This window comes from Lithobates pipiens, unplaced genomic scaffold, assembly GCF_037356315.1.
Source record: "Lithobates pipiens isolate NorthernLeopardFrog02 unplaced genomic scaffold, aLitPip1_a1.2 Scaffold_23, whole genome shotgun sequence".
Classification (NCBI taxonomy): Eukaryota; Metazoa; Chordata; class Amphibia; order Anura; family Ranidae; genus Lithobates; species Lithobates pipiens.
The window spans coordinates 58,465,098-58,480,124 of NW_027507785.1; the positions used below are offsets into that span (position 1 = coordinate 58,465,098).

General features: G+C 44.7%; 1 protein-coding gene across 1 annotated transcript; it reads left to right on the top strand.

Annotated features, from left to right (window-relative positions):
- Positions 1-8,494: 8,494 nt before the first annotated feature.
- Positions 8,495-13,669, top strand: LOC143926960 (kelch-like protein 10). The gene is made up of 4 exons (XM_077450988.1): positions 8,495-8,914; positions 10,425-11,039; positions 11,774-11,923; positions 13,265-13,669. The coding sequence occupies exons 1-4, from the start codon at positions 8,495-8,497 to the stop codon at positions 13,619-13,621; spliced, it is 1,542 nt and encodes a 513-aa protein (XP_077307114.1). The 3' UTR covers positions 13,622-13,669.
- The last annotated feature ends 1,358 nt before the right edge of the window (positions 13,670-15,027 follow it).

The window sequence follows — 15,027 nt, forward strand, 5'->3', positions numbered from 1 at the left end:
GCCTATCAGTGCCCACCAATGCAGCCTATCAGTGCCCACCAATGCAGCCCATCAGTGCAGCCTATCAGTGTCGGCTCATCAGCGCACTTCAATGAAGGAGAAAAATGACCCGTTTGCAAAATTTTATAACAAACTTTTAAACATGATTTTTATTTTATTTTTTTTGCATCTTTTTTTGTTTGTTTAGCAAAAAATAAAACTCCGAGCTGTAATTAAATACCACCAAAAGAAAGCTCTATTTGTGGGAAAAAAATGATAAAAATTTAATTTGGGTACAGTGTTGTATGACCGCGCAATTGTCATTCAAAGTGCATCAGCGCTGAAAGCTGAAAATTGCTCTGGGACTGAGGGGGGTTTAAGTGCCCAGTAAGCAAGTGGTTAAAACCCTTGCAATGTACATAGATCACCCAGACTAAGAAAGTTAAGTTACTCCGGCTTAAGGTGACTTGTTTTCACCTGGTGATCTGGCCAGTAACCCACCTCCTGTATTATAGCGCCCCCACTCTGGATGAGGGAGAACAGGGGGCACTTTTTGGCAGCAGCATTGTCATTCTGGTGAGAGGGAAGTGTTAGACGGACTAGCAGATTTAAATACACTAACAAATTGAAGCTGAATGCCAGCTAATACTTTATAATCAGTCACAAAAAAAACATGTTTGCTCCTTTTGGGATAAAGGTTTTACAGGAATGAATAAAAGCGGATTATTGTAACCATCCCCGTCAGTGTTAAAAGGTATGTCTCATCCCTCTAACTGCTACATCTGCAGGACAGATTGACATTTTGGTAAAACAACAGACTTACAGGCTGGATCACCAGATGAAAACAAAGGAACAAAAACCTAAAAAAAAAAAAAAAAAAAAAAAAGAATAATGCAGTCATTACATCTAATGCCGTGTACATACGTCGGACTTTCCAATGTAAAATGTGCGATTGGATCGTGTTGTCTGAAAATCCGATTGTATGTGGGCTCCATTGGACTTATTCCGTTGGAAATTTCCGACACACAAAGTTTGAGAGCAGGATCTAAAATTTTCCGACAACAAAATCCGATCGTTTAAATTCCGCTCGTGTGTAGACAATTCCGACGGACAAAGTGCCACGCATGCTCAGAATAAACTAAGTGTAGCGGCCATATCCCTTGGCAGGGCGGCCTTAACTTTTGGGCTTACCGCTTGGCTGGTTCTTCCACATCTAGGGGTTCCCAGGGTTAGTACCCAACAACCTTGGATGCTGACACCATAAAAGTCCTTTAGAAAGGTTTTTATTTGCAGGGGTAACATCCAACAACACAGTCTCGTATGTGAACAGATGGCAAGGGTGAAAGAACGCAGACACCTTGAACTGCAAATATAAGAAAGTCTCTAGTACCACCCAGAGAGTAGCCACTCGCAGCTGGGCGCTTCAAAGCTGAACAAATCTCTAGCCAGAGATTATGGCAGTCAGCACTTTGATTCAGAACTTGTGAAATCTCTGACTTTGAACAAGTTGTAAATGAAAGTGAACAAGAACCTTTTCCTCAGTACCTGGAACGTTCTCTGTCTCCTTGGAAAAAGAACGTGGATTCGTCAATGTCCTTCACAACCCAGCAACCAGGCACTTCTTGGGATGGCAGCTTGTTGGCCCTCCTCCGAAGAGTCCTCCCCCAGTTACTTCCACGAGCTGTGGTGCCCCTCTAAGCCGAGAGCACACCCGGACACCTTGAATCCTCCCTCAGTTACTGCGCCTTGGACCAGCCGGTTTCGAGACTTGGGAACAGACGGATCCTTACCCCAGACCAGGCGGGTCTGCCGGGGCTAACCAACCGAAGCATGTTGCGGAGCGACACCCGCTCACGTGACCGGGACCCCTCACGGGGCTACCCCGGTCCGGAATCAGGAACAGGCCACTTTGGCCTCACAAATGATCCCAGAACATGTGACTTCAGCATCTTAAGTACCCTTCCCCAGACTCCTCAGTGGGGCCAGACGCACCCACTGATTGGTTCAAAGGAATACTGATACCCAAAACGTCCAACCAGGCCTGGTTGTAAACCTGTCATGTGCACTTAAAGAGGAAGTAAACCCTGATGAGTTTACTTCCTCTTTCATTCCCTACAAAGGCAAAGCATAATGGACTACTATGCATCGCATACTACCCCATTATGTGTCACTTACCTGACACAGGAGCCAGCGAAGTCACCGCTGTCCCCTGTAGTCCAGAGCATCCATCTTCTCGGTGGGGTCTCGCAGCTCCGCCACTGTCATTCGGCGAAGCCGCGATGACGTCACTCCCGCGCATGCGCACAGGAGCTGACACGCGCGGCAGCTCCGTCGTTGAGAATGCCGCGCTCAGTGCGCCTGCGCGCCGCTGTCTACGCCGCATGCGCCGTAGACAGCGGTGCCTGTTTTTCGGGCAAATAACTCCTAAACCATATAGGTTTAGGAGATATTTCTTGGACCTACAGGTAAGCCTTAATCTAGGCTTACCTGTAGGTCAAAGTGGTTTGTAAGGGTTTACAACCACTTTAACTGTACACATGACCAGGCAGAACTCTAACACAGCCCAGCCCAACTGATGTCAAAGGTAACCTACATAATTAACCCTCAGAACTCCACTACTGCTCTGAGGCAAAAAACAAAATTTGTACATGACAGACACCTTGTCCAAAGGGTCATCGCTACATAAGAGATGAAAGCTATTGGCTACTGGCCCGTTTATAGTCCCGTCGTACGTGTTCTACGTCACTGGGTTCTGAACGATCGGATTTTCCGACAACTTTGTGCGACCGTGTGTATGCAAGACAAGTTTGGGCCAAAATCCGTCGGAAAAAATCAGACGGATTTTGTAGTCGGAATGTTTGACCGTGTGTATGGGGCATAAGAATTAGAAAGCTGCAATATAATAAATGTTTGCTTTTGGGTTTAAACCCGCTTTAAAGTGACAGATGTATTGTATATTGGTAATGCTTTGAAATCAATACAAAGAACAGCTAATAGCGTTGTCTATAATGGCCAAACATCAAAACTTTATAATGTAACCTAGAGTAGTAAAGCAGCTTCTGATTGGTCAGTTTTGAAATGTCAGGTAAGCTCAGCAGTGCAGCCAACTGTCAGTTCAGTGGAGACAGAGACATGTCACGGACGGGCACAGCGCCACCTCCAGGCCTGGCCATGGATTGGGATGTCGGGGCTCTATCCGCCTGTTCCAATACTGACACCCTGGAACAGACAATTAGAAGAATGGCCTGGACCACATTCCATGAGCTGCGACTGGAGGACGAATTCTGTGATGTCACCATAAAGGTGGATGATGCCGAGTTCAAAGCCCATAAGATCATTCTCTCTGTATGCAGCCTTTATTTTAGGTAAGTGTAGATAAATCATTACTGGCACACAAACTAGACCCATTTAGTTCTAATCAATCTGCTACAACCTTGTCCAAGAACTGCAGCGAACATTAGTACTCAATGGGAATTGACCTCCATGGTGTAATGGCCTCCCATCGCCTTCCCATGTCTGGTGACAGTTGGCCTCCACTGGCCACAGAGACCGTTTTGCTTCAATGGCTGTTGGGCATGGCCTGGCCATAAGGTCAGGGAGGATTAGGCCCCAGCAGCTAAGTGAAGCTAAACCAGAGGGCAAATTAGAGACGTTTCTGGCCAATAAAGGTGAATGTAGCATCTGCATTCAACACTCCCAGACTGGAGCGGAAGGCTTGCTAAAATCTCATGCATTGCTTTGTACACTTCTCTTCTATGAAACTCCTCAGGATGGCATTCCTAAGCCTTATCCCAACTTTTTAATCAGCCTTTCATCCAAAAACAACCAAATTGATGAATACAACCTTCCACAGACAGTGTTTATCAATGCCATGCAATGGTATAACATTTTTGGGTCTGCACTGCGATCTGTTTGACTGATTTTAGGATTGCTGGTTGCCTTAGTGGCTACATTGGGCTACAAAAGTCTCTTTCCTCACTGTCTTTCCTCAGTCTTCTAGGCCGAGTGACACTGGGGATTATTCAACCCAGAAGACTGACATCTTGTGGCTTACAAGAGGTACTGCAGAGGCCGGCCAAATGATTGCACCATGTTCAAATGGTTCATGCATCAGTCTTGCCCCCATTCAAACCTGAGTGTGATCATAGCCATGTGATTTATTCTTAATATTATTATACACTTGCTTTTTTTCTACCCCTCTTCCTTTCTCTGCCCTAATAATATGAAAATATTAATAAAAAATGGATTTAAAAAAAAAAAAGAGTATTATTATACACACAAGTGCCATCTTCCCTTGTCAAAAAGATTTTATTGAACATACAATAGAGTATTTGACAATGACATAATATACAACAGAAGTAATGAAGCTCAGAGTTATATATTCAATACAATGTAAATTTGTAAATTATATATTCAACAATAATTACTACTATAACAATAATGCATATTAATGGTATGGTTTATTAGAGGAATTAGCTTCTTAAAGAGGGATTCCACCAAAAAAAAAAATATTAAAAGCCAGCAGCTATAAATACTACAGCTGCTGACTTTTAATAAATGGACACTCACCTGTCCCGGGTTCCAGCGATGCCGGCAGCCGAGGCCGATCGATCGCTCGGCTCTCGGCTGCTGCCGCCACCATTCTAGGTGAGGGAATCAGGAAGTGAAGCGAATCGGCTTCACTTCCCGGTTCCCTACTGCGCATGCGCGAGCCGCGCCGCGCAATAGGAAATCTCTGCACTGTCACTGGGACCCGTGTGTGTCCCAGCAGACAGCGCGGCAGGGCAAGAAATGGCGTAGACTCCCACGGGAGTCTATGCCCGGAAGTGGGTGAAAATACCTGTCTTTGACAGGTATCTCCACCCCCCTCCCCCCTGAAAGGTGTCAATTGTGACACCGGAGAGGGGGAGGGATCCGATCAGCGGAGGTTCCACTTTAGGGTGGAATCCCGCTTTAAGTTGGAAAGAGCTTCAAAATTATATAAGGAATAGATAGAGAAGAGAAGAACAAGTGCCATCTTCCAACTCTATCAGAAGGACCACACTTCTGTACGGTCCTGGGGCTGGGACTGAACAAGGTTGTATGCCGAAACGCATCGGCTGTTTTTCATCTTGACATTCATGTAGCAATAAAGATATTCTGTGGGAAGCTGGAGTTGCCGGCTACACTTTTTTCTGCATATGGGGGTAAGCAATGCAAGAGTCTATTCATCACCCATAATGCACTGATTGTGAATGCAACACCCTGCAGGCTTAAATGCTAAAAATTTATAAATGCACTTTTTTTTGCTACATTTTATTACCCCTTCCCGATGGCCGTATGCAAATAGGCAGCCTCACAGAAGTATGCCTTGATCCGTCTGGTCACCTATATGTGTTTATTATGTTCACATCACTCTCCCAGCACAGAGACCGGGCTGAGTGACACAGGACATTATTGAACCCAGAAGACTGACATCTTGTGGCTTAAGAGAGGTACTACAGAGGCTGGCCAAATGATTGCAAAAGCACCATGTTCAAATGGCAACATGGGCTCAGTCCTGCCCTCATTCAAACCTGAGTGTGAGCATAGCCATGTGATTTATTCTTAATATTATACAGGATATATGCTCCCCTGTGTGGGTAGCTTTAACTTGGAGACTGTAAAACTTTTACTTCTTAAACAATAAAAACAGATCTAAAAAATATATATATATACAGGTTTTATACGGCATAAAAATAAAGGGCCTTCTCTTGCATTTTTTTTTTTCTTCCCTTATTACAGATCTACATGATTTGACCATGAATTACCCCTGAAGAAGAGGTCAACTGTTTATATATACCTCGAAACGTTGGGTTATTTTTTGTAAAGATCATTTTTTGCAATAGACCTGATCATTCATTGTTCTATGTATATATGTTATATACTTCCAGTATACATCCAATTTTTTATGTGCAATTACTTGTTTTTAGTGGCTTTTTTTCTTTTGTTAAATAAATGTAATTAAAAAAAAAAAAAAAAATTCTACTTATTAACAAATGGCGGCAACCCAATTTAAATTCCCATAGAGGTTACACACTCATTCTTGAGTGTTCTTTGTTTCTCTTGCATGTTTGTCCACTTTTTACAATTTGCCATATAGGAGAAAAATAACAAATTTTTTGGCGCCATAGATTGTTAAGCGATAGCCCCTGATCTACAAATAAGAACACGTCTTGTTTAAGCGTTCCCATTGTAGCACTGACCCCCGAAGGAGCTGCTACTTTTATTTGGGCTTACCGTTACCTCACCTGCTCTCTTTTCCGTATCAGGGGTCCCGTTGGAAAATAGCCCAAAAAATGTTAAACTCAAGACTTAGTCCTTTTTTCAAATATTTATTTGGGATAAGCACAAAGTCCTTTAATAGAGGGTCAAAGGGTTAAGGGGAGTTCAGGCACCTAGTAATTGCGGGTTAGAGGTATTCTTCTGATCCAGAGGACAAACCGCTCCACAGACTGGATCCAGCAACAACCTCTCACTTGACCTAGCAGCCGGTGGGATGCCCAAACAAAGTCTCTGCCACAGACTTGTATATTGAACTAAAATATTCTTGAGAGATTCCAAATCAATTTAAAGAACTGCCATACAGTACCAGTTTTCTTTCAGCCAACCCGGCCATACTGTATGGGTGTTGATCCGGGTTGTGTCCTCCAACTGGGTGTCCAGGCTCCTTCAGAGACACCAGCCTTGCGCTCGGTCCTCTCCTAGAAGAGTCCTCCCCTGGGTCCTCCAGTTTTCTTGGCCTCTCCCTGCAGGCGAGACAGCACAGAAAACTGGTACTGGATGGCAGTTCTTTAACTGCCCCCCCTGGATCAGTAGGCCCCAAGACTCCTGGGCCTACACTCTCAGTTGCAAAGCCTCGAGCCAGCGGGCCCCGAGGCACAGGATCATGTGACACAGGCCCCAGGCCAGGAGGGCCATGAGGTCGGGATAGTGAACCCTGGAAAAGAGCTCCCACAAAATAGCGTCGGTACCTTAAATACCCTCTTCCCAGAATGCACAGCATGTAAACCACTCCCACTGAGCTATTTCCGAGCAAGAGGTGGTATTCAATACATCCAGCTTGTTGCATTTCTACACCTACCGGCGGTGACAGCGACACCCACGGTCAAGTGGAAATTAGTGCAACCCAGCTGAACTGATACAGAAACTAGAACTTTTTGGAATAATTAGTCTGAGCCCAACTACAGCTTCAGACAACTTAAATTTGTAAAATAAAATGGCGTCTGCTCATTAGGAGCAGGGTACTACACCATTATTGCTTATAGAGCCGAAAACATACATTATTGCTCCAAAGGGCCATGAAAATCGCTGCTTTATGCCCCATTGGCCAGCTGCATGTCCAGAACAGCTGATGTAGGGTGCATCTGGCCAATGGGGTGCAAAGCAATGATTTGCATGGCTCCGCCTCCTTGTCCTGAAATGAGGAATAATTCTTTTATTTTTGAGATATGTGATAGAATGAGATACATGAATAGCTACTGTGCCATGCAGTGATTTGGTTGAAGGGCTTTTTGATTGCTTTAGTTTCTTCTCAACCCAAATTGTACGGCTACTGTATACAGTCTTGTTGGTTTCCAAGCAGGGCCGGTGCTACCATAAAGCGGCTTATGCAAACACCTTAGGGTGCCAGGATGGGGGGTGGTTGGGGGTCAGTAAAACCGAGTTCCCAGCCACTTGATTGGGATTTGGATTTTTAGAGCTGCAGTCATGGTTTTATATAAACTCCGGGCTGCTATAGCGCCCGGGAGTGTGTGTACTTTAGTATACCTCTCAACTTTTTGAGATGGGAACAAGGGACACCTATTAGCAAAAGTATGCAGGCATATGACACACACCCCTGCAATCCCCACTTGAAGGAGAATTCTATAAAAAAAATTAGAGGAATAATTTTAGCCCCAGTGCTCCTGTGTAACTCTAAACAGATGACATATAGCGGCTTTAAAAGATTTGCAGGAGCACACAATTTTAAGGCTTGACATAGGCCTCTATTTACTCAGGACCGCCCCATCTGTTATATTTTACCAATAAAAATTAGGTAATTAATTGCATTTCTGTGCCCAGAAATGAACTTTATATGTATTTTGTTACTGAACTGTTGCCTTTCATAAACAGTTGTGCTAATGTCGTGTAACATAAAAAAATTAGAACTACCAATATTTTATTCTCTAGGGTGTCAGCGTGTGAATATCTTCTGTTCTAAGAAGGTTTTACTGTGCAGCAAAAAGTTGTTGCTTGACATTATTACTATTATTATGCAGGATTTATATAGCGCTAGCAGTTTGCACATACAACATTCACTTTACCTGGGCTATCATCAACTACAGACCTATGTGTAGCATTTGTGTTACTGCAAATCCCCAAAAAAAAAAAAAACACATATTGAATGATTAAAAACGTTAGTTTAAAAACAGCCGTGAATTATTTTCTCAGGTCTCTGTTTTCTGGAAGATGGACAAAGAAGATAATATACGAAATACCTGGAATTACCGCAGACATGATGAGGTTGATCCTTCAATACGCCTACACCGCTACACTATCCATCAACTCAGATAATGTGGAAGAACTGTTTATGGCCGCAGACCAATTCAACATCCTGGGTCTACAATGGCGATGCTCCGATTTCCTCATTGGCCAGCTATGTCCTGAGAACTGCATTGGGATTGGTAGGTTCTCCAGCCACTTTCATTGCCCCAAGCTTCATGAAAACACCCATGCATACATTCGTCACCACTTTCACGAAATAGCATCGACCTCCGAGGAACTTTTGGATCTAAATATAACAGAGTTTGAGGATCTCATCAGCAAAGACGATCTTCATGTTAAAAGGGAGGAAGTCGTTTTTGAAGCCGTCATCAAATGGATTGAGCACAACCCAAATGATCGTAACCAACATATCACCACCCTACTGCCTAAGGTAAGGTGGAGAACTCCATTTACTCATTGTGGTTAATTTACTAAAACTGGAGAGAGCAAAAACTGGTGCGTCTGTGCATCGCGTGCAATCAGCAAAAACTGGTGCGTCGGTGCATCGTGTCCAAACTGAACTTCAGCTTGTTCAGTTTACACAAAAAAAAAACTGGAAGTGGATTGGTTTCTTTGCACAGCTGCACCAGATTTTGTACTCTCCAGTTTTAGCAAATCAACCCCACTGTAAGAAAAAAAAGGATCCATATTTTTTGCATTGCTTTGTAGGTGCAATCAGCGTCCCTATTGAACTTTTTGGAGAAAAATTGTGAAGGTTTTCAACCCTTTCCTGTCCATAGTTTGTAAAAATGTACACAAAATGTTATAGGTAATCTTAAAGGGGAGATCCACCCAAAAGTGTCCACCTCCAGTGTCACATTTGGCACCTAATTCTTGTGGGGGGGGGGGGGGACTGGGTACCTAGTTTTGACAGGTACCAGCTCCACTTCTTCTAGGCAATCTGAGTGGAAGTTCTCCTCTCCCTCCCTCCACGCAGTCTTTTGGGACACGTGACAGGTCCCAGAAGACTGCAGGACCATTAACAAAGTGCAGCGAGGTTCACGCATGCACAGGAGGGGACAGCCGACTATGAAGCTGAAAGCAGCAAAGCCAGCTGCCCACAGTTAGGATGCCGGCGCTGGATCCCTGGACAGGTTAGTGTACTTTTATTAAAAGTCAGCAGCTACAGGATTTGTAGCTGCTGACTTTTAATTTTTTTTTTTTTCCAGAGTGAACCTCCTCTTTAAACTGAACAGTCTTAAGGTACCTTTCAATATCTGAGAGTGTTTGCCATCCCAACTCATTTATGGCTACATGTTTGTTCCTCTATAGGCTCCCTGACCACAACCAACATTCCCTGGATTTATTCTAAATCCAATCAGTATGTAGTCAGAGGCAGGCTGCAGTACAGACCTCCAACCTGATAGTGGAACTGTGGTAGTTCTTGCTGGTGGGGGTGCAGTAGAGAGGAAATGCTTCTATATTGAGCTCCGGATGGCCATCTTGGGGAGGACGGTGATCATTTGCCCCACTCGTAATGAGGCAGTAAGGTAGTGAGAGAGCTCCACTGGTTAGGAAAAGCACAGGTGCAGATGTAGGTAGAGGTCCTGGAGCTGCAGGGAAAAGGCCTCCTTTTATGGGTGTCTCCATTGCACTAGTCTCGAACAGACTACCTCTGACCATCATATACTGCAGGGGCCATAGTGGAACCTCGTGTCACTGAATCTTACCACCACCCCTCCAATGAAGCACTCCTCTGGTACTGTTAAATTATAAATGGGATTTTTCACACTACTGAGTAAAGTCTGCTTCCTTATCAGTATTCTTTAGATAAGGAAACTGTATACTTCACAGCTTATTTAGTGCCAAAATTGTATAGGAATGTTGAACCTTGATCAGTTTTGTCTATTAAGTTTTGTTGACCTCTATAACATATAACCCCTTTTTCTCTTCTTCTCCAGGTTCGATTGGCCTTGATAAACACCAAGTATTTGTTGACCGTGATAACCAACATTCATGTAAAAGACAACAAAGAATGTATGAATATTGTCATCGATGTGATGAAAACAAAGTATGAGTTAAACGCCCATGGATCCTCCAGGTCAGATTTCATGAACCCATTGACAAGGCCACGACTGCCAAGTGCAATTCTACTCGCCATTGGCGGGTGGAGCTCTAGTAACCCTACCAACGCCATGGAGGCCTACGACTGCAGAGTCGACCGCTGGGTTGACATCACCCATGATATGGAAAGCCCCAGGGCCTACCATGGAACGGCATACCTAAATGGTTTTATGTTCGTGGTTGGAGGGTTTAATGGCATGGATTTCTTCAATAGTGTAAGAAGGTTTGACCCAGTAAAGAAGATCTGGCAACAAGTGGCTCCAATGAATGATAAGCGTTGCTATGTCAGCACGGCAGTCCTGCAAAATCGGCTGTACGCCATGGGCGGGTTTGATGGCTACATTCGCCTGAAATCTGCAGAATGTTACGACCCAGAAACCAATCAATGGGATCTTATAGCTCCAATGAATGAAATAAGAAGCGATGCAAAAGCCACCACCTTCAATAGCAAGGTAAGCAATTCTTAAAAACCAAATGGTCTTACACACACCTACATTCTAGAGCTGCAGCCTCCATCGCTTTCTAAGGCATTCAACACTTCTGTGAGCATCAGATGCCTTTGTCTGCTGTAGCATGAAGTTTTTCCATCCCCTTACCACTGGGCCACTACAAGACTCAGCAATGACATGCAGAGGATGCTCCTTCTTCCAGGTCAGAAACCTGCTAAGCAGTGAAGAACGGATGGGTTTCTTTTTTTTGTAATTCCTTTGTTTATACAATTATTATGCACAAAACAGACAGTTGCGCTCCTGGCTCCCCCCCCCCCCCCGTTAAGTGACCCCATAGCAAGCCACTTGCTATGGGGGCAGTCATGCGTGCTCGCTCCTGAGCTCCCACTCCCTCATCACTGACTGATATTCACAGCAGTGAGGAAGGAGAGAGCTCAGAGAGCCTCGGCTCTTGTGCACATTGCTGGATCGAGTTTAGGTTTAGGTATGTATGGGGGGGGGGGGGGGTAGGTTTTCTACCTTACTGCATAGAAAGTAGTAAGGTAAAAAAGAAACTCTGCCTTCAGAACCACTTTAGGTAAGCAGCACTAGAAGTAAGTAAAACTCTGGGGGGTTTTTACGTGCCTTTGAGCTATATCAGGCTTCTGGTGTATTGCTGTACTGTTATGGTCCATTCACACCTATGCGTTTCCCCCATCCTAATGCCATTTAATATCACTTTTATTATGTTTGTACAGATCTATATATGTGGCGGATTCAATGGTGAGGAATCCTTGTTTACAGCAGAAGTCTACAACCCAGACACAGACCAATGGAGCATGATCGCCCCGATGCGGTTCCGACGCAGTGGGATCGGTGTCATCGCCTATGGAGATCTGGTCTATGCAGTATGTGTAATCATTCCTTTCTACCCAAATGAGATTGAATTAAAATTGCAGCATATGTCTGGTGAAACAGTTGTCAGAAGAACTGGAAATGAGAGGAAAATAGAGCCCCTGATAGGAGTACTAATCCTTCACCACTTTATCCAAAACTAGGAAAAAAGGCTTTGACATTTACTTTAAAGGATAAGTTCCCCTTTTGGGAAAAATAATAATAAATACACATATTTTTGCAGGAAAGAAATGCGCATTTATTATTTTTTAACTAAGGAGCCTGGAAGGTATTGCACCCATCATCAGTGGATTGGGGTGCAATGGCAGCCTCCTGCAGAGAAGCCCTGCAGCTTTTCAGGGCCTGTGAATGAACTATGAGGCTGCTCATCAGCGACCTCACAGTCCATTCAGAACTACAAGCCATCAGCCACAAAGCCTGACAGTACTTGTAGTTCAAGTAATTTACAGGAAACAGAGACCCACATGGCTGCAGTATTTTCAAATAGTTGCAGCGGGCTTCGGGGGAAAATCCCCTCCAATCATGGGTTACAGATGTGTTTAATGGGGGAATTTCTTCCGCTGAGCTATTGTCTTCTCCTGGCGAGGAGCCGTCCCTGCTGGGAGAACACAAGGCGCATTTACTAAAACTGTATAGTGGGAAATCATGGTAGCCAATCAGCTTCTATCTTCAGCTTTGACAAAAAAAAAAAAAATGGAAGAGGATTGGTTTCTATGCAGAGCTGCACCAAATTTTGCACTCTCCGGTTTTAGTAAATCAACCCTAATTATTATTGCTTGCAGCTATAGCTGCTGGCAATAATCGCCTGCTAGAAATGCAACATTAAAAACATGTAACCCTTGCAGTGTGGGGGACCACTGTATTTTGTTTTACCTGGAGTTGGGCCTTAAGAACAGACTCTTCTAGATACTTGCTTTTACTTTTTTTTTTTTTCATTAACCTTGATTTCATAGCTAAGCACCAACAATTGTCATGCCCAAGTCCATTGAGAATGCCCTTACTGACTACGGAGGCTATGTCACTGGAAATGGAATGGACTATCTCTAAGGCTTAGCCATGAAATTGTGGCTAAGCCTTGGGCACGATAGTTGGTGGAGCTTAGCTATGAAGTCAAGAAAATCAAGTTAACAAGCCCAAAAAAAGTAATAGCAAGAATCTAGAAGAGTATACTCTTAAAGCCCAACTCTGGAAACAATAGAAAAATACAGTGGGCCCTTCCACACTGCAAGGTTTACATGCTATATTCAAACAAGGTATTTCATGTTAAGGGGACCTTTAGGACCATACCCATCATCCACATGAAGTAGAACACAGTAACGTGTTGTCTCTCACAGGTCGGAGGATCTAATGGAGGCGGTAGACTGTGCAGTGCCGAGGCCTATAACCCAGCCAACAACAGGTGGACCGAGATCGCCTCCATGTTCAGCCCACGCAGAAACTTCGGGATTGAAGTACTGGAGGATCTCCTTTATGTGATTGGAGGTTTCAACGGTTTCAGAACGATCTTTGAAGCAGAGTACTATGACAGGAAGACCGATGAGTGGTACGGCGTCCACAACATGAACATCCATCGCAGCGCCCTGGACTGCTGCATTTTGCCCGGCCTCCCCAACGTCCGGGACTATGCCGCTAGTCGAGACACATTCTACAGAGATGAAGCGGGGCGGGCATTATCCGACGGCTCTTTATAAGTGTAACGGAATGAAGTGACTCTTTGAAAAACATCGATATAAACTGTAACTGGCAATAAATTAGATAACTGATCTCAAATGTTACTGTCATTTTTTGCAGGTAGAATAATACCACTTAATCATTCTAGTTTAGAAATCATGATCTAGAAATGTGGGTAAATGTTGGATTCTGTTCAGGTGATCTAAGCAGACTTTCTGACACCAAGGATGGGATGATGTAACTAGAACAAGGTGTCTTCACCACTTTCACACCTCCCGTACAATTTTTGGACAACCACCATCTGCCTTGATACCTTCCATGGTGATTGGATTTATGTGTTGGTGCTTCCTGTTCAGGGTTGGATTAATGTAGGGGCTATTGGAGCTCCAGGCCCCTACCTTAATATAGGCCCAAACACCCAAAAAACTACAGACTGCCCGTGGAAAGCAATGGGTCCACGGAAAGAGATCTCCCCCGACGGGCCCTGCATTCCACATGCACCGCCTGGGCAGGGTGGTGCGATTGATAATGGGCACTGTATGAGCAGTCCTAACAGAAGCCTGGGGAACGTCAATGCAGGGCTCTTACAGAAGTCTGGGGCTTCCATAGCGTTAGGTCTGCGCAGCTGCACTCTTTCAGCCCAGAGTGCATGCCGATGCAGCCCTTACAGAAACTTGGCAAATCAAATGCCAAGCTTCCGGAGTGTTATGCATGTGTGGCTGTGCCCTTTTGAGTGTGGGTGCATGCCAGTACAGGCTCTTGGAAAACAGAAGGGTGCCCAGTAAAAGGTCCACCAAAATCCTCAGCACCAAGCACATGATACTCTTAATCTGGCCCTGTTCCTGTGTGGATAGAAATGTTGGTGTATCAGTCTGACACCCAGCAACTACGATCTCGGTAAAGAATCTCCGACGGAGACTCTTTACCACGTGATCAGCCGTGTCCAATCACGGCTGATCACAGTGTAAATAGGAAGAGCCAGTGATTGGCTTTTCCTCACTCGCGTCTGTCAGACGCGAGTAGAGGAGAGCCAATCGGCTGCTCCTCTGACAGGGGGGTCTGTGCTGATTGATTATCAGTGCAGCCCCCCCGAGGATGCCCACACTGGACCACCAGGGATGCCACTAGACCACCAGGGATGCCCAGCACCAGGTATGCCACCCTAGACCACCAGGGATGCCAGTCAATGCCCACAATGGATGCCAATCAGTGCCCACAATGGATGCCAATCAGTGCCCACAATGGGCACCACTAATTGGCATGCATTATTGTTTGGCACTGATTGGCATCCATCAGTACAGTATAATACAATACAATGCCGCCTATCAGTGCCCATCCGTGCCGCCTATCAGTGCCTATCCGTACCACCTATCAGTACCCATCCATTCCCATCTGTGCTGCCTATCCATGCCCATCTGTGCTGCCT

Excerpts from the sequence above, each read along its gene's own strand:
- LOC143926960 (XM_077450988.1), top strand. The coding sequence starts at position 8,495 with ATGATGAGGTTGATCCTTCAATACGCCTACACCGCTACACTATCCATC. Across the intron at positions 11,040-11,773 it reads CCACCACCTTCAATAGCAAG|ATCTATATATGTGGCGGATT; the intron begins GTAAGCAATTCT and ends ATGTTTGTACAG. Across the intron at positions 11,924-13,264 it reads ATGGAGATCTGGTCTATGCA|GTCGGAGGATCTAATGGAGG; the intron begins GTATGTGTAATC and ends TGTCTCTCACAG.